At 42.3% G+C, this 19,992-nt stretch overlaps 1 protein-coding gene and 1 long non-coding RNA gene across 2 annotated transcripts in view; one reads left to right on the plus strand and one right to left on the minus strand.

Annotated features, from left to right (window-relative positions):
- Nucleotides 1–4,200, plus strand: LOC127003777 (uncharacterized). The gene is made up of 2 exons (XR_007757393.1): nucleotides 1–1,305; nucleotides 3,203–4,200. It is a non-coding gene; the product is annotated as an uncharacterized LOC127003777 (long non-coding RNA).
- Nucleotides 2,646–19,992, minus strand: part of LOC127003776 (protein Wnt-5b-like) — a 26,033-nt gene continuing 8,686 nt past the window's right edge. The window contains exons 2-8 of the mRNA XM_050870796.1: nucleotides 18,170–18,384; nucleotides 15,296–15,552; nucleotides 14,722–14,902; nucleotides 12,194–12,305; nucleotides 10,246–10,348; nucleotides 9,419–9,586; nucleotides 2,646–4,941 (exon numbers count right to left, since the gene is read on the minus strand). Coding sequence (XP_050726753.1) covers nucleotides 4,754–4,941; nucleotides 9,419–9,586; nucleotides 10,246–10,348; nucleotides 12,194–12,305; nucleotides 14,722–14,902; nucleotides 15,296–15,552; nucleotides 18,170–18,261 — 1,101 coding nt within the window. The 5' untranslated portion in view covers nucleotides 18,262–18,384 and the 3' untranslated portion in view covers nucleotides 2,646–4,753. The remainder of the gene's footprint in view (nucleotides 4,942–9,418; nucleotides 9,587–10,245; nucleotides 10,349–12,193; nucleotides 12,306–14,721; nucleotides 14,903–15,295; nucleotides 15,553–18,169; nucleotides 18,385–19,992) is intronic.

The raw sequence follows: 19,992 nt of genomic DNA on the forward strand, positions 1-19,992 counted from the left end.
TCACTCCACCACCCCACAATCCACTCCTTTTGCTGTCACACCCATACCAAACTTCTCATACATGCTTTCATTACTTTCTCCATTCCATCCTGAAACACCCCATTCACCTCTTATATAACTCATTTCTACTCCACATATTCTCGATTGCTGTGCTGCATTCCATGTCCACGTCTCTGATGCATATTACAGAGTTGGCAGGATAGGTACACAAATTAACTGTATATTAGTATAGCAACACAACACAGCATTTTACATTTCATCTGTGGGTTCAGTGTGGGTAAGGCTATGATATTAGCTTTCCATTGTTTCCAGAGTTTATGATAGATAACTATGCTGCCCATGACACCTCCAGTAAGGTGTATTTGATTCAACATTATACGTACTGAGCACTGTACAGACTTACATTATTGTAGAAGTATCTACCCATGAACCTTCATGGCAGTGAACTATTTAGATATCCTACAAGGAAACTTTGGACTGCTACAAGGAGAAAGAGGCTCTAAAGTATGAGAAATGGTATGAGGAAGCCAGGAAGGTTATCTTTTCCTAGCTAGAGTACAGTGTTTGGGTAGTAGTAGTCGGTCGGGAGTTTTGCCTTTGTAACGGCACTCCCTGATGTGTCTACTGTCTGGGTCTATTGTTTTCCTTTTTCTTTCATTCTTTTTTCTCTTATTGTGAATGCAAGGAACTACGGTTGGTCTGAGTCTCGGCAAAATGTGTCAGATGTGTGACAAGGGTGTGAATGAGACTGACTTGTGGTAGAATGTGGAAAACAAAAATGATGCAGGTGTTTTTGACTAAGATGGGATGTGAAATGAATGTTTGTTTAGTGTACTGGAAGAGAGTGGATGGTGCTGCCACTAGGGGTCAGTGGGAAGACATATGGATGAGTAACTGAAGCAGTGAAAAAGTTCTTGTAAAGAATGTGGCATGCAAGAATAGCATCTTTTTACATGAAGAGTAATTCCTGTTCTGCATGTTACCTCCCTTGTTGTGCTTTCCTTCCTACCATTGTATCTTTTTAATTTCATGGTGCTACCTACACATGTATTAATAGTTGTATAATCACACTCTGTCCTGCCTGGGGGTTGGGATGGCATGTTCCTCCCTTCTCCCTTGTTGTTTACCTGCAACAATAAACTATCAATCAATCAGTTTTCCTTTTTTCAGGAGGTGCTGTTACAAGGACTTGGCCTGTGAGAAATCTCAAGTCACCTGTGACATCAAGATTTGGATGCCAACTGCCAAACTAGCCCCATAAAACACCCACGAAGAAGAAGACAAAGGAGCTTCTCTCCCCTAAAAGTGAGTCTTCAGGTGACTGAGGTGTGTTAGAAGGAGTCAGGTGTGTGCAAGAGGCAGATGAGGTCTAGGAGTGCCAGACCAGGACTGTTGACTAGGCCTGTAGACTTGCCACCCTTTCCTTTAAATACGGAACGCCATTTGTTCCGTATTTGGCTATCTGAATGGTTAAGCAGATAAAATTCAGTATTTTGAAACTGTAGTGAGCACATTTTTCAGTGAATCACAAAACCGGTCCATAAAATTATGTTTGTCATATGTCGTCCTGAAATATGTGTAAAATACGTGTCGTAAAGTCCCTCCCCCCTTCCTCCTGCCTTCACCAGTCACTCATGGCAGGCTAGATAAATTTAAGGGTTGCCACATGTTCTTTAAAATATTGATTTGTTCTGTATTGGAGAATGGGATGTTGCATTCCTTATTTTTTTTAGCTCAAGGTGGCAACCCTAACTGAGACTAATCTCATTGTTCTCCTCGTTGAGCACTCTCGTCTTGTGGCAAACAAAGGGAACCCACGCTCACGTCTTTGACTTGTAAAAAAAAAAAAGAAAGAAAAAAACAAACAAAAAAAACACCAGTCCTCATCGAAAGACAGACTTGGTTGGCTAGGCAGACATCAGCCAATAGAGCAGGTCTGTTGGCATTTTCCCCTCCCCTTCATGAGCCATCACCTGGTAAGGGTCTGTGGTCCCTCCTCAGAGGGACATACGCATTTGACCTCGACATCTTCCATATAGCCCGTGTCCTCACCATTGAGGTGGCGACAAGTTAAAAAAAAAGACTTGTACAAACAGGATGCTCGTATGCCAAGTCACCGCTCGTAAACCAAGGCATGTTTTGTGATGTTTTTTGCTCGTAAATCAAAACACTCATTAATTCAGGCACTCAAACCGAAGTTTGACTGTACCGTCAGTCAGCTATTTTGTTAATTTAAAGCCTGTTAATTTTCTTGGTGGGGGACAGCGCCAAGGATGTTTGATAATTATAATCAGTGATCTTGTAAATTAACAATACAGCTTTTTTTTGTCTGTGATAGTATTAATGATTTTAACTCAAAATTGACTATGAGTGATGGTATTTGTCATTGTTGCCTGCACATTATTGATACTGACAACTGTTTCCTATGTGTAGGCCATCATATTATCCAAAAAAATTGGACACTGTGAGACAGCAGGTTGCCAGAGCGCAATAATGCACACCGCAGACTTGGGCGCTGTGACTCTAGAAGCATGCAATTTAATGGGAACTTTTGGAATGAATTTTGTGTTAGGTTTTATTTTATGATGCACTGTGTACAAGTGTGACCAGCACGGGAGTAAGGGTGGGAAAGCATACGAACACTGTATGATTTGTAGATTTCATTGTGATCCCACTAAGTTTCTAATACATATTTCATTACATCTGGTGAACTACATGCAATTGTACCCTTATGAGCCAACATACAGAACACAAATATGGAAAAACTAATAAGAAAAATATCATTTCACACGTAACTATGTATTTCCGAGACCCGAAATGCCCATGTAAGTCATTGGGCAGTATATCTTCCGTAAACTACCAATAACAATAAATTTGTGCATTACAATCCATTGTAAGCCACAAACAGTCAAAAGTTGTTATTGTAGTTTGAAGATAGAATATATTTGCCGTTGGTTCTTCATGAGCTTTTAAAAATACATGTTACCAGAATTACTTGTGGCATTAACATTAAATGCCATTCGTGCTGGATTTTTTAAATGCTGAGAGCATTTTTATGTTGCTGAAGTTAGATATTTACTCTCGTTGGTATTGATGTTTTCACACTACATGCCATGTGTGAATCACTCACTGTTCTTATATAGTTGTCTAAAGCAGCATTTTTCAGACTTCTCAATTTCATTTTTGTTTTTGTGGCCCACAGGCAGTGTCACAAGGGAGGAACAGCATAACTGCATTCAGCTTCTCACCAGCTGGTTCAGTATATTTGCTTTTATGAATACATGGATGTAACATGAAAGATGCAACTTTCTTTAAAAGTTTGAAATACAGGCTTTATCAAGAACTTGTTATAGTTCTAGTATTTGATATTAGCTCTAATTCATTTTGTTCATTTTCCTTTTAAAGAAATATCTGCAACCTTTAGAGAACACATCCAACCTTAATGTAGGTTTCAATGACTTTTGAGTTTCAAACCACTTTTTATAAGTTCAGTACTAAAGAATATTGTGTTATATGTATACTCATGCCTGTTTTCTTGTTGCATCTTGTCCCTTTTTATGGACTTGGAAGCTAATCATCTGGATATCACAAGTTTTAATGGTTGTCTGTAACGATATTTATCACCCACAAATTTCCATTTCCTTTTTGAAAAAGTGTGTGTGTGTGTGTGTGTGTGTGTGTGTGTGTGTGTGTGTGTGTGTGTGGGCATTTTAGTATGTTATATGTGCACATTTTTTGTTCAAGTAAATTGACTTTGAGGTGAGTGACAGGCAGGCCATGCAGGCTCTGTGAAGGTTTTAACACTACCTACCATTGATAAAGTCTCTTAAAGATACATACAGTATTAACATGAAAACTACAATACATTCAAGATATCTCACTACTAATTTAAATATTGTATTTACAGATACAATGTACAATAGATATAAGCTGCCACTTAGTACCTTTATGACTACGAAGAGAAGTAATTACACTTAAGATTCACCACACATTGTACTGTACAATATTTTTTAAAGACCCCATAATATCCAAAGGAAAATATTTTGATCTTAACTTTATGTGGATAATCTTTCGTCATTGCACATAACATCACTGTCAGTTTTTTGAGTGCATGTTGCTCATGTTTAGTGTTCAGGCTTGCACTAGTCACGGGTTCTTTTGCTTTCAGTCTAATATTTTTTGTTCAGTATGTACATATTGTCCTAAGTACTGAGAGGTTTTGCACTTTGAGATTCATTAAGACCCTTTCCATTTGCAGGTTTTGAGATATGCCATTGACTTGCACTTGGCAGTAAATAAGGAAGTATAGTCAGTGTATCTACAGTGTTTTGTCCATATTGGCATAACATTTTTTCACCATAATACTTAAGTACTTTATCGTGAGGAAAGCTTAATAGCTATGTTAAAAAGTTTTTGCCCTCACTGAATTTAGCATAGAAGCAGCTTGGAGAGAATGGATGTATTTAATATCACTTTCACTTGGCTCAGATTTTATTCTCAGGTACTTTCTTTGCAATGATTCACTTCAGTGTCATTTAAAGAAAGTTTATTTTCAATACATCATTTCATTGCTTCACTTCTTCACTTACTTAATCATCAGAGTTTTAACTTTAGTATTTCCTTGACTCTTTTTCAGAATATTTCTTCTATTTGTCTTTATTCAGAGGGTAATAGTTCTTCCTCATTTTATAAATACAACAGATTTTATTTCTCCAAACAGAGATTTACATTCTCTGGCATCTGAGTGCAGTTTTCATTTACAGGTGTGTAGGTCCACTGTGCGGACACAGGTCTTACACTCGACATAACAGCACCAGTGGAACTTGCAGTGACACCTCTCCTTAATGGTGACCTTTTGGGAGTTGTATCCTCGCCCGCAGCAGAGCAGATTACACCCGTCCATGCCTTCCGAGGTCTTGTTACAAATACGGTCCTTGGTTCCTGAAAGAGAAGTACAGCATTTGGTAAAGTTTGTTTACAGGTCTCTGAATACCTTGTTCTGACACTTTCAAGGGGTATATAAGTAATTTAATAATTACTAGTTCACTGCAGGACAAGGGCCTTTCCCAACCTCCTCTGCCACCCTGTCTGATGTCATAGTTGGTTCCACTTTATCTGATCATTCACAAAGCATGAATTTTGATAAATGGGGCACATGCACATTGTAGCTCATAATTAGTTGAAAATTAACACATCCAATATTGTTGGTTGTGTGTGATATATATTCAGTCTCTTCAGTAGTATATTTGAATATTTATATATACGAAGAACCCTCATAACTTCTTATATAAACTCCAAATATGCTGATTTGCTGTGGTAACATACCATACAAGCACAAGAAATTAAAACAAGTTCATATCAACCAATCAAATCAGATCATACGAGAACGAACAATTGATGGGCTTTAATTTGATGTAATTAATCTTTCTCTCATTTCAGGTACATAAAAAGACATCTGGTCTTGAAGTGAAATAAAAGGTATTTAATAATTTATTGCATGTAAAGCACATGGATAATATTCAAAGTAGCAGAAAATATTATTGAATGTGATGCTAGGCTATTGCAAATATTGCCTATGTGATTAACACACAATATATAATTAAAATACCTTTTATTTGCACTTAAAGAGGCAGCTGTCTTTCTATGTACCTGAAATAACATAAATTGTTGGCATTTGAAAGTCATTTTTTGTCCAAGTATGATCTGTGTTTGATACAAGCTTGTCTTTCACGTGCTTGTATGTATTATCAATGCTAATTGGTATCTTTGGAATTTAAATGAGGTGAGTTTTTTGTATACGTAACATTCAAATATACAGTACCCTCTCGAGTTTCGCGCTCACTTCGTTCCGAAGGTATAGCGCTAAACTCAAGGTATTGAAGACACTGAAAAAGCGCTTATCTGTTCCGACCGGTGGATTTTATTTATTTATTTTTTTACATGTGGGCTGTGGTGCCGGTAGACTGTCCATCTGGGCCTGATGGTCGGCCTCGAGCCCGACATGGCTCAGGCAACTGTTTATAGTGGCGCCATTTTAATTGGCTCATGCTGCCCGTCCCGGAGCTCAATTTTTTTCCTCCTTTACTCCCTTGTTATCTCAAAAATGTACCTTGGAAAAAGGAAGAAAACAGGTCATTTTAAAGCCACAGATGAAGCCTTATGATTGGCTGAGCTCTGAAAACACGCATGTGATTCGCTGGGAGTCCGATGACATCATCGCCGGTGCTCACCCGGTCAGCGGCCTCGCTGCCTTAACCCCTTCACTACAGCCGGCCCAAAACAGCACCCTGCACCTTATCCGGGATTGCCGCGCGTGCCAAATTTCAAATGTCGCTATTGAATATAATAAGTTTTCAGCCATAAGCTCAACATAATCATCATGTAGAATTAAATGATGCACATAAAGAAACATAAATTAATTGATAATTTTGAGATGTAAGCATAAATATAGCTATAATAACTCGTGTATTTTTAAAGCGAGCCAGGACGCAGTATGTGCGTCCTCGTGTTGAAGGGGTTAAGGCAGTATCACACTGGCCGTTTTCTTCTATCTGTTGTGGCTACTGGCAACGCCCGTGCGGCCATCCAGGAGCGAGTTGTTGGTTGACCATAACCTGGTGTCACACAGCCCTTTTCTTCCCACTGTGTTGGTGGCAGCTTGGGCAACCGGCAAATCCAAATTTTCCGGGTGTGCGTCACCCACGGCCAAGGTCAGTTGCCTGTATCCACATCCACAATGTAAACAAACCACTTGCCCTATATCAACATGGCATCATCTGGTAAAGTAAGGGCTCTCGCAGCTTGTGCTGCCATTGCCCAAGTTATGGACTTGTTGCTGAAGTTAAATGGAAGGAAGAAGCTGTTGTGGGTGTGGCGTGTCTGTGGTTCCTCCGTGCCAGTACTCATTGTCACCACTGCGCATGAACGGCCAACCCAACCATCTAGACTCCGACCACATAAACATGTGGATCGAGTAACAACACACACACTCCAGACTCATCATAAACCATGGCAGATGTTTCTCACAAACAAAAATGGCTTTGCCATTTCCTAGAGTGTGTTAGAACTTATTTGGTGAGTGGTTCATACAAACCAAACATACCCAATGGCAAGGAGAGAGCAGTGTTAAAGACGACTGCTCTCTTCTTGCCAAGAGCTAGGTTTCGTTCATGTGAGCCACTCACCAAATACTTTCTAACACACTCAAGAAATGGTGAAGTCGTTTCTGTTTGTCAGAAACATCTGCAATGGTTCCTAATGAGTCTGGTGTGTGTGTGTTGTTATTTGATCCATGTGTTTATGTGGTTGAGTCTGGGTGGGTTGGCCGTGCATGCGCAGTGGTGACAATGAGAACTGGCATGGAGGAACCACAGGCATGCCACACCCACAACTGTTTCTTCCTTCCATTTAACTTCAGCAACAAGCCCACAACTTGGGTAATGGCAGCACAAGCCGCGACAGCCCTTACTTTAGCAGATGATGCCATGTTGATACAGGACAAGTGCTTTGTTTGTGTTGTGGATGTGGATACAGGCAGACAGACCTTGGCCGTGTGTGACGCACACCCGGAAAAGTTGGAGTTGCCAGTTGCCCTAGCTGGCGCCAACTCGGTGGGAAGAAAAAAGCCCTGTGTGACACCAGCTTAAGGATAACCGTGAACTCGCTCCCGGTTGGGCATACAGGCGTTGCCCGTAGCCCCAACGGTTGGACGAAAACGGCCATTGTGAGAGTGCCGTGAGCGTTGGCGATGACATCATCGGACTCCCGGCGAATCATAATCGTGTTTTCAGAACTGTCAGCCAATCGTAAGGCAGCCACCTTCAACTGCAGCTTCAAACCGACCCGTTTTCTCTCTCTCTCTCAGCATATCTATATTCCATGTATTATTATTATTATTATTATTATTATTATTATTATTATTATTATTATTATTATTATTATTATTATTATTATTATTATTATTCCCTTCCTCTCTCCCTCCCTTCTTAACTAGTGCCAAATACCTTCCATATCTCTCTCTCTCTCTCTTGCGAGCCACAATGTTTGGAGTAAAATGTCCAGTGTGATATTATTACCTTTAAAGGTAGTGCGCGTGATGCCGATGGCAAGTAGATGTGACCCGTACGTGTCAAAGCAGCGCCACATCTATACTTGTGACAGGACAGATGGAATGAAACTGACTTTAATGTACTCTATCCTGCTCCAGCAAATGTCTTAACTTCATCTCTTCTGCCCTTACATCTACAATTTCTTGGTCACAACTGTTACTTTGATTTTCCATCTGTTATCAGTTCCTTGCATGATATGACCTTCCTGAGTCCATTTTTTATTCTTAACCCTTTCCTTGCGCGTGGTGTGGACGCGACTATCCCCTCAGGCGCAGTCAGGCAGCCCAATGGGAGTCTCTTTTAACCTCTGTATCTCAAAAACTTTTCATCACAGCTAAACACCAAAACCACCATTGGAAAGAGGAGGTCCAGGTCTATACGAGTCGGTTATGTATGCCTCTCTTGCGAACGTACACGCACGTTCAGGGAGTGTTGAATGTTAACGCTTACGTCGGTGCTTGTGGGATAATCAGCCATATTGAGAGAACTGCAGACATCTCTCCTTCAGATTCTGGCAAGGGAGTATTGCCAACTGCAATATTTACAACTATTTGGTCAAAGAATCAGTCAGGTGATAGGTGAAGCTATGCAAAAATGCCGCTATGTTGGGCAAGAACATCCACCAGTTACTCGTCCACCAAATTAAGTGAAGAACCCACTCAATTGGCAATCCTGTGTCGTGAGAATTAGTGTTGGAACACTTTCATACGTGGGAGATGCACCACCAGCAAATATGTTTTTTAAATTCAGCCCATCAGCCACAGGGGTAGCAGGAGAGTTAAGACCATCTGACATAGTGGTGTCCACTTGGCTTGTGGTCTCGCTGACTAGCCGATTGACCTCTCCAAGCCAGGAGAGACCACCCGTCTTGGCTGAAATATGGGATAAAAGAGGTGTGTTGCTAGCCGCAGCACACAACTGCGACATCGCTCAACCTCCAGGACTGATGTCTCCCAGCCTTGCAGGGACGGCACACAACTGGAAGGACTGGGGTTAATGATCTCCAAAATGGCTGCAAGCCTTCACACTAGAGTGTCTACCTTCTGACTCCGGGTCCACTAATTTTAGCTTTGTAATTAGCTAATACGCAGAACAGTATCTACCACTGGATGTTACCTATACTACCTTACTGGAATAGATGATTGGTATTATTACTTATCACTGATAAATATCAACATTTTGTGTTGTTTCAGTAGGTTCTGAGCTTTGTATAATAAACACTATAAAATGATACCTGTGGGGAAAACCATTAACTTATTTAGAAAAACATGTCTGTATATTCATGTGATGATGGAGATAGGAAACCTTACCCAATGATCCGACAGTGTTATTGCGCTTGCAATAGTCAGGGGACTCCAGGAGGTACACAAGGTCCTCCCCGGTGGGTACGTTGAAGTGGGGATGCTTCACCTGGAGTTTGCCTCGGCGGTTGATCTTCACTTCGGTTGCCCCGTCATATTTGTCCTTCAGCTGGTCACCTACAAGATTGGTTAGTGTTAATAATGCCCCCTTAGGAGCAAAAGACTAAATAAAGTCATATGCATGGGGACTGAAATGTAAATGTTTCTGAAATGTGTCATATGTGCTTGCAGTATTATTGAGTTTCATAAACTGGCTATGACCATTAATTACTAATGTCATGACAAGTACATATATGATGTGTGCTTGGTGCAATCTTTTCTGTCTTTGACTAAGTGTTTCCATATTTGAAGTTTAATTCTTATTAAGAATAATAATTTTTATCAAAATTGTAATTTGAAAATTTCTATGAGCAAGTCAATTATGCACACCTTTATCTTATGACAAAAAATCCTTATGAGTAACATTTGAATTAGGCAACCTGAAAATACTTCGTGTCATCTTTGCAGGTGCAGTGTTATAGCAGACTTTTTTTTTCCATGAGCTACTTCATTTACTGTGAGAAAATAAATAAATATATACAAAATAAATGAAAAGGGACTGATCCATTGTTTCTGTACCTTTAATATTGTTCCTTACTTTGTTTCAATGGAAGGTCTGACAATGCACACAGCAGTTTTAGCAATACCAGCATGAGGAACACCAATAGTATGTTTGACAATCAAGCACCACAGGAATCTGCTCCACACAATAATAAGGAGAAAGTACAAGGACCCACCAACTTCCCTGAAGGAGGCCAGTTGTTGCCAGCAGGTGATGAGGGAGCAGGAACCAGACACTCCATGACACTTGCAGTTCACTCGAGTCTTTCGAATAACAGCCTGTGTGAAAGAGCAAAAGTCAGTTTGGAATATAGAAAAAAACTAAATAATTTACAACTGACTTTAACAAAGGGGTGCACAGTCTGGAAGCAGTCTCTAGTAGGAATTAAGTCTGCAAAAACCTTATTTTAACTGGAAGTTTGTAGCACAAAATGTTAAAGGTAATATTTATGCTCCAGGAAAAAGTGCTCAGTAAATATAAAAAAACAAGGGAAGGGAGGCTGAAGCAGCAACAAATATGCTGCATGATTGGCCCACACTGGCCCTGCTCAGCTATGGAGAGTTGATGAATACATTCAGTTTCCCTTACTCATTCCATAATCACACCAGGCACTCTCCACACCAAAAATAAACCAAACTATTTTTCTTTGGTTTGGTGACACTAATGCTCATGTTGACGTATATATGAGGCACTACATGAAGAATTATACACAAGCGGCATTTTTTAATATTCCCTGCAATTGCATTAAAGATTGGTGCACAATTATGAGAAGAGTATGACAGACAAGCGGCATTTTCATTCCTCCCTGCAATATGCGTATATATGAGGCACTACATGAAGAATTATACACAAGCGGCATTTTTTAATATTCCCTGCAATTGCATTAAAGATTGGTGCACAATTATGAGAAGAGTATGACAGACAAGCGGCATTTTCAAAGATTCCCTGCAATTGCATTAAAGTTTTAAACGTTTGGTGCACGATTATTAGCAGAGTATGATTCACAAGTACAATTTTTATATAAATGCCACAATTTTTTCAATCAAGTACAATATGTGTCTCATGGGTACAGCAATGCCATTTGAGTATCATACTCCACTAATATTTTATCCAAATGCAGTATGATTTTACTAAGGCTGAATATGATAGTTTTTTTTTTTATGTCATTCCAAAACATCTTGTACCAATGGTGGTGTTTTATTACATCCAACACCACATTAATATACATAGTTTGAGGGTCTGTGGGATACCATTATCTTGATTTTTAGCTGGTTGGTGCTGTGTGCAGGGCCTCACGTAACTATATATGGAACATGAAATGGTCTGCTTACATTCAGTCTGCTGATGTAGCATTGCCACACAGCACTGGTCACATACACGACAACATTCTCAGCGATGCCACTAAGGATGCTAGAGCTCTTGTAGATTCTTTGATTGCAACTGCATTCCTCATGTCTATGTTTGCACACACACACACACACAGTTTTCCACACAGAAGTGTTAACACATGGAACAGCTTGCGGGAAGAGGTGGTGGAGACTTACTGATAGTCTTCTATCTCTTAAATTCCACCGCCATGTTGCCTCTCTATCTTCTATCGATATTTTCATGCTGACTGCTCTTATGAACTTGCTAACTGCATGCCACCCCCCCTCCGGCAGCCTCGCCACACACAACTTTCTACTCAAGCTCATCCCTTTACTGTCCAAATCCCTTACGCAAGAGTGTGTGTGTGTGTGTGTGTGTGTGTGTGTGTAATTCACCACGGCCTGATCACGAGTTGGACTCGCTTTCGCCAGCAGGTACCCTCCCAACGTGAGCAAGTGCTCATTATCGTTGATCTCTGGGTACTGCCAGGACCTCACACACCACACACCCCATCTCCCTTGCTCAAGGGGAGACAGTAACCACTCTTAGTCAACAGAAAGAATCCGGCCTGAGCGGGGCTCGAACAGCCGCCTGTTTGGCCGTTAAGCCTTGCAGCGCAGCGTTCTACCGACTGAGAATTGGTGGTGTGTGTGTGTGTCCTTGATAATTTAGGATATAAAAGTGTGGATCTGAGCATGGTTTCACAACAGGTTTTGATAATAGGGAAAGGAAACTAAAAGATTCGTTCGCCTCACCCTCCGTCCGGCCTCGTTGTTGTGGAGGTTCATCAGCTGGCGGCCCTGCTTGAGGGAGCCGCGCTTGTAGTTCTTCTCCCTCTCCCGCACGTCCACGAATCCTTGAGTGAACCTGCAAAACAGGGTGGTAATGGCATGAACAAAGTGTATTAATGCCACATTTCCAACGAGTAGGCAGGGATGATTACGAAAGATTGTCAGAACATATACAAACCTCTTTCCTTTTGAATATGGAACGAGGAACATCTCGAGCGAGGCCTATCCTTCGCCTCCACCACACCCATACTGTGAGATCACATTACCTCAGACCTTGGTCGGAAATCCTAACAAGAACAAAAAAGATCGGGGTTGCTTTTCTCAACTTTTAACTGAAATGGCGTCCTCAACCCTCATCAAGCTCATAACTAACCTTTGCTATTTTTATAGCTAGCGTGCCGACAAGTGCCCCTTCCCCGGGGGATGAGGGAAGGGCATTAAACTCCGTTGATGCTGAGTGCCTTACTCCCGTGGAGGATGGCTAAATCCAAAGATGCTATGTGTTGTGCGTTGTGGTGTGTGTTGTGCGTTGTGCGTTGTGGTGTGTGTTGAGCGTTGTGTTGTGCTGTGTGTGTGTATTCCCTTGTCTAGATAATTCCTCAGTGCAGGATTCAACTGTGGTTACTTCACACACATGCAATATTTCCCTTTCCAACAGAAAAAGAGGCTTTTCTGCAGGGCAGCAATTTTGATGATTGATATAATGATGAATGTTTGATATTGAACTTTCTGCTTTTGGATTTCCATGACCAACATTTAGCAGTACTTCACTGTGTCAAGTACAATGGCAACTATAACGTGAGCACAGGAGCGGCTACATGAATAAGCATAATCCCGCTCAGAGTCTCAAGGAGACTAGAACTGGGATGTAGTTTAAAATGAAATCCCATCATCAGAAGCACCAGTCAAGGGGATTAATTATTGAACTTTCCAGACTAGAAGAGATCCCAGACAACAGCCTTATCGGGCACGTGACACTTTGGGAGACTTACTGCAAGCACGACGCGATGAAGAGCGACGATGCAACGCCAACGACGAGGGAAAGGGCACTGGTGTGTTTGTTTGTGTGTGTTAGTTGCTGTGGTCTATTTTCTCCATTCTGGTCAGTATCTGCTTGAAAGATGTATAAAAGTATCCTATCAATACCATCCCCTGTGCCACTACTGTTCTCCTTGCTGATTTCCATTTTCATTAGCTGCATACTAGTTACAGAAGTGACGGGAATAAAGGGATAATTAGATATCTAGCGTTATTCTAGTATCGCTTCTCCCTCCCCCTCCCCGGCTGGTCTCGGTCCCCTGCCAACCCGGACTTGCCACCCCCATTAATAACTGTTTCAGCTTCATGTGTCGATACAACCGCGGTTTACACTTGGCGAAGCACAGTGGTTCTCGACAGCACTGACAATCAAGTATTCTGTTCTTGACCCTGAACCTGCTGCCATCTTATTTACAAGAGCTGTGATAATGGTGGTGGCCGATATATAAGTACATGTGCAAATTTTACTGGTATACAGGAAGAAGAGAACAAATATTCTATGAACTTAAGGCTTCTGGTAGTTTAGTGTAGCTACACCTGAGTTGATATGCATCAGTAAGTAACCTCTTAATCAGTAAACAATCTGTGCTGTCTAATAAAACAACCTTTTTTAATAAAACACAAAGCAAATTACAGTGATGGCATATGCAACAGGGTTTGAAAAGGCACTTACCACAGCTGAAGTCAGACATAATAATGACTGTGCCGAAATCACAAAACTACCGGAAAAAAAACTACAACTACGTATTTAATTAGGAGGAAAATGATTGAGATACCATTTGTGACAAGTACTATACCTGAAAGCCAAACAAGCAGAGGTTCGCAGTGTCAGAAAAATAAACAAATGAACAAACGCGAAGACAGTCGATCACAAAGATTGGCACCCTTCATACAGACGCAACAGACAGGCAGCCTATTGTTAGATGTTATTTTTCATGCTCAGCCAAGGTGAAATATATATTAGGTGCAATTTGGAACCCTTCTAAAACCTGTTTGACCCAAGTTACACATCGAAACTTGTTACGAGATATACTAATTTAACAGCAGACACGTATACAGGGCGGTGCTGCTTGGATATGATTGTATGTAATTGACTGAACAACTAAATCAAAAGAAACAGACACTGAAATGGCTGCACAGAATAAAGGGGCCTTTACACGGCCAATTTTCCGTGGATCTTCAGTCAAACCACGATTTCCGCTGGCGTGGTTCTCATATTTCCGTGGTTTTCTGACGTGTCCACGATCTTCCAAAGCTACGGTAGATTTCACCGAAGGACGACGGTATTACTCACCATCATCATCATCAGCAATAACAAAAAACAAATGAGAACCACGCCAGCGGAAATCGTGGTTTGACTGAAGATCCACGGAGAATTTGCCCAGTGTAATAGCCCCTCAATCCTTGTCCTGTGACGAAGAAGCAAGACAGTAAAGGTGTTGTGGGAGACTTACTTGTATCCGTATTCCACGTTGTCGCCGCAGCCGCCCCAGATCCACTCCTTATTGAGATCCTTGGGGCGGCGGGCGGGCGAGCAGCTGCAGGTGGTGAGCTGCCCGTCCCGGCACGCCCGCGACACGCTGTACACCACGCCCGCCGAGGCGATGGCGTGGGCGAACGCTGCCTCACGGCTGGCTGCAGGGGGATCACACGTGTTGTAAATGTCACTGTAAGCGCTTAAAACAAATAACTGATATTTTTATACTAGTTTTCAAGATATAAATTCTGCGAAAGGAATATAAATACGAGAATTCATGAATGCTTACACCCGATTTTATATACATTGTATGAGCCTTTCATACCACTAATATGGGCGTGTTGTTCGTGCTGGGAGGACGCTTGGACACGACCTGTACCTAAGGGTGATAGATCTACCCCCTATGCTATCGCCCTATAGTTTTGCTTCTAAAAACTTTTTATTTTATTTTCCTAAATAGAAAATAAACTTATTTTTATCTTAACAATTTTAAGGATTAAACATTCATATATCAAATAGTTGGCTTTGGACATGTGTGTCTCTAAACTCACGAATCTGCAGGACGGGGCCGAACACCGTCGAGTCGTCCACGGTGGAACAGTTCCACCTGCGGTGCCTGAACTGAAACTGGCACTCGTGGATGCCCGTCTTGGCACCGCGGCCCACGCTGCCCATGTGGTCCTGGTACAGTTGGCACAGCTTGGTCTGGCCCAGGGACAGCCCCGGGATTTGCGTGCACAGTGGCTGGGAGCCGATCAGGTAAATCTGCGGGTTCCTCCACACCTCGTAGCCCTGCAGGCCAAGGTTCCTGCCGAGACAACATTGATAAGTTCACTGTACTGGCCAGACAGTCACTCTCGGGGCTCAAATACCCTCCGTGCGGGAACTGGCGAGGTAAAAACATCAACTAACCTAAGAAAAGTGCTAATGAACAGAACAAGTGTACTAAAGGTAGAGTATCACAAATATCTAGTACAAAAAGTTATCAAACCAATCGACATCACACGAATATAAGGGTGCGCAGAGTAAGGTATATAGACGTATCGGGGTAGGCAATGGGGTGGAAGAGAAGGAAGCTTTGGAAAGATAACTAGAGGAGGAAGAAAAGGGATGAAAAGAAATGTAAAGGAAATGAAGGTCAGGAAAGACGGTGAAGAAGAGGTACCGTGAGTTCTGGTGAGGAAGCACACCGCAGAGAAATTTGCAAGGTAGAGGAACGTAAGGGAGAGGTATGATGAAACAAGACAGACAAGCAAGTACGAGTCAGGATCAATTAAGGAAAAGGAGAGCAAAGAAAAGCGAATGGAAGGGAGGAAAAAAGATGACTGCAGAAAGGTAATGGAAGAGAGGGACAGGAAACACAGAAAAAACGAACGGATGAAATATTAAAAAAAGAGGAGGAAGGAAAATTAGCAAAGGTGATAGGAGGAAAGGCAAAAGAATTAGTGAGAAGGGGAGAGATAATCAGAGAGATGAAAGGAAGGGAGGCTTAAGCAGGGGGAAGAAAGGGAAAGATAAGCGAGGAAAATAGAATGGAAGAGAAGCGAAGGAAGAAGAAACAAACGCTGAATGTAAGAAAAGCAAATGACAGGAAAAGAAATAAAAAAATAAGGAAAATGAAGGTGAAAGTGAAAGAATATGGCCAGGAAAGAAACGAAGGAAGAGGAAATAAAGACTAGCAATAATGAAGGGAAGAGATACAAAGGGGAAAGAAAGATGAAGAAACAAAAGAAGGGCGAGTGAACAAGAAGAAAAAAAAGATAGGAGAGTGAGTGTGGAAGGATAAGCAGTGAAAGGAAAATCAAAAAGAAGGAGAGAACGAAGGAAACTTAGAGAAAGATGAATGGAAGACTGGCAAAGGAGGGGGAAAGGGGTAAGATGAGTAAAGAAAGGAAGAAGCGAAGGAGGAAAGACAAGAAAACCCAAAAAGAAAGAAAAGGAGGAAAGACAAGAAAACCCAAAAAGAAAGAAAAGTAAAGGAAGAGGAAGGCGGAGAAGATGAAAAGAAAAAGGAGGAGGCGGAGGAAACTTAGAGAAAGATGAATGGAAGAGTGGCGAAGGAGGGGGAAAGGGGTAAGATGAGTAAAGAAAGGAAGAAGCGAAGGAGGAAAGACAAGCAAAACCCAAAAGACAGAGAGGTAAAGGAAAAGTGGAGAAGATGAACAGAAAAAAAGGAAGAGGCGGAGGAAGAAAACTAAAGCAGCAAGGAAGAGAGGCAAAGGAAGAGGAAAGAGAAGAAAATAAGCAGATAAAGGAAGAAGAGGAGGGCGGACAAAAAAGAGGAAGCGTAAAGGAAGAGGAGAAGGAAGCGAGATAGAGAAACCCCAAAGAAAGGAAAACGAGGAAAGGGGAAACTCGTAAAGGTAAGTAAGGAAAGGAAGAGAAGGAAGAAAGACAGAGAAACCCCAAAGGAAGGAAAACGAAAGGAAGGGAAAGGCGGTAAAGAGAAAAAGAGAGAGGAAGAAGCGGAGGAAACAAGACAATAAGCCCTAAAGTAAGACAAGCAAAGGAGGGGAAAGGAGAGAAGATGCGATGAGAAAGTAAGAGGAGGAAAAAACCCCCGCTGAAAGGGAGAAAAGTAAAGAAAGGAAATGATGGTAAGGAGGAAGATAAGAAAAAAGTAAAGAAAAGGGGAAGGTCGTGAAGGCAAGTGGTTATAAAGAAAGATGGGAAGGAAGAAAGGAAAAAAAACGAAAGGAAGAGAAGTGAAGGAAGGGGAAGATCGTAATAATAGATAAAGAAAGAAAGACAAAGAAAACCCAAAGGAAGAAAAAACGAAGAAAGCGAAAAATCGTATAAAATAAGGTATAAGTAAGTAAAGGAAGAGGCGAATCAGGAAGAGGAGGAGGAAGGGAAGAAAGCAAGGATAAGGAGGAGGAAGGAAGGAGGATAAGGAGGAGGAAGGAAGGCGATTAAGGAAGAGGAGGAAGAAGGGAAGAAAGCAAGGATAAGGAGGAGGAAGGAAGGCGATTAAGGAAGAGGAGGAGGAAGGGAAGAAAGCAAGGATAAGGAAGAGGAAGGAAGGCGATTAAGGAAGAGGAGGAAGAAGGGAAGAAAGCAAGAATAAGGAGGAGGAAGGAAGGAAGGAAGGAAGGAAGGCGATTAAGGAAGAGGAGGAAGAAGGGAAGAAAGCAAGGATAAGGAGGAGGAAGGAAGGAAGGAAGGAAGGCGATTAAGGAAGAGGAGGAAGAAGGGAAGAAAGCAAGAATAAGGAGGAGGAAGGAAGGAAGAGAAGGAGAAAGGGAAATAAGGCAAGAAGACAAGGAAAGAATAAGGAAGAAGAAGGAAGGAAGGCGAATAAGGAAGAGAAGGAGGAAGTGAAAGAAGGCAAAACAAAAATAAGGAAGAGGAAGGAAGGAAGGAAGGAAGGCGAATAAGGAAGAGGAGGAGGAAGGGAGAGAAGGCAAGGCTTAGCAGCCACTTACATCCAGGAGCCGACTATCCTGGCAAGGGCCGGGCAGGTCAGCAGCAGGAGCGCCCCGACCGCCGCCCTCAGCAGCACGGCGCCCCCCCTCATGCTGCTGCTGCTGCCCCCACCTGACGCTCCGCCGCAGCTGCTCCTCCTGACGCCGCCGCCGCCGCCGCTGTGCCTGCCTTCACCAACAAGTTCTCCTGCCGCCGCCGCCGCCCACACTCATGCCTGGAATACACGGCGACATGAGTGACGTGAGGGGACATGAGGTAATAAGGACATGAAAGACGTGAGGGAACATAAGGTGACGAGGATCAGCAATACATATGAATAGGAAAGTGACGAAGGGGAAAGGAAGGGAAATATAGGCAAGAGAAAGTCGAATGGATGAAAAAAAAAGACGAAAGAAAGTGAGGGTGGAAGGACATGAGGTTATAAGGATAAGCAAAATAGACATGAGTAGGAAGGAGACGAAGGAAGAGTGGCGAAGGAACGGGACAGTAGTAAAGATATGTAAAGAAAGGAAGAGGGGAAGAAAGAAAAAAAAAAAGCCCGAAGGATGTGAGTTGAGGTAAGGAAATGTGAGGTGAGGTGTGATGAGGTGAGGTGATGTGAGGTGATGTAAGGTGAGGTGAGTTGGTCTTGCGAAGTGATGTGACATGAGGTGAGGTGTTGAGGTCATGTAAGGTGATGTGAGGTGAATTGGTCATGCGAGGTGATGTGGAATAAGATGAGGTGATGTGAGGTCTTGCAAAGCTATGGGAGGGGAGGTGAGAAGTGGGATGTGATATGATGTGACGTGAAGGGAGGTGATGTGACTAAAAAAAAAGGTGGTGAGGTGACATGAGGTGACAATGTTATGTTATATAATGTGAAGTGATGTAAGGTCTTGTAAAGCCATGTGAGGGGAGGGGAGGAGAGGTGAGGTATGAGATGAGGTGAGATGATGTGCCACGGAATAAAGTTGAGGTGAAGTGATGTGACACGGAATGAAGTGAGATGAGGTGGGGGAGATATGACAAGGTGGTGTAAGGTGATAGATAACAAGCGACATGAGATGACATAAAGCAACAGAGCGTAAGGTGAGGTGAGGAGACGTGATTTGAGGTGTGGAGAGGTGATGTAAGGTGAGGATATGACACATGAGGTGGCATAGGGGAGTGTGATGTGATGTCCCGAAGTAACATGCGGAGAGGGAAGGTGGAATGAATTAACGAGACATGACTAAATTTGGTAGCTCATGTCAACCTGTTTAGGCCTCAATGACAGTCAGATTCACGCTTCTTTTTTATTTTTATTGCGTTGACTCCACCAATCTTCTCCTCCCCCTCTCAACCCCCTCGACTCCACATTCATTACCTCTCCCTTCTTTTACATGCATCTTTACATTTCCACATACAACCTTTTATCGTGTTCTAATCTCTCTTTACAATGCAGCACCCCCCGCCCCCTCATGCACACTCACCTACCAGCCCAGCAATGTCCCTACCCTCACTCACACCCGCACCCACCCACCCATCATCCCCTCAGACTCTCCCACGTATCCACCCCCTCCACACACAATACAAAAAGATCAAATAGAAGATGCATGCTGTCAAGTTCGTATGTACATCTTTTATACTGAATCACACGGACGTATATGCATGGAAAAGACGGCGGAGCAAGTTAAAGCTTTAGGACAAACACAATGATAGCGTGTTATCTAAGGATCGCGAACGACTGAAGGAGCATCTCGCATTATATATAGGGATGAGAACAGTTCTGAAGCGGCTATATAAGAATGATACATTCTGCCTCTTTCTCTTCTGTCATCCAGTGGGAGTCGGTTAAGAATAT

Source organism: Eriocheir sinensis, chromosome 26 (assembly GCF_024679095.1).
Source record: "Eriocheir sinensis breed Jianghai 21 chromosome 26, ASM2467909v1, whole genome shotgun sequence".
Taxonomy (NCBI): Eukaryota; Metazoa; Arthropoda; class Malacostraca; order Decapoda; family Varunidae; genus Eriocheir; species Eriocheir sinensis.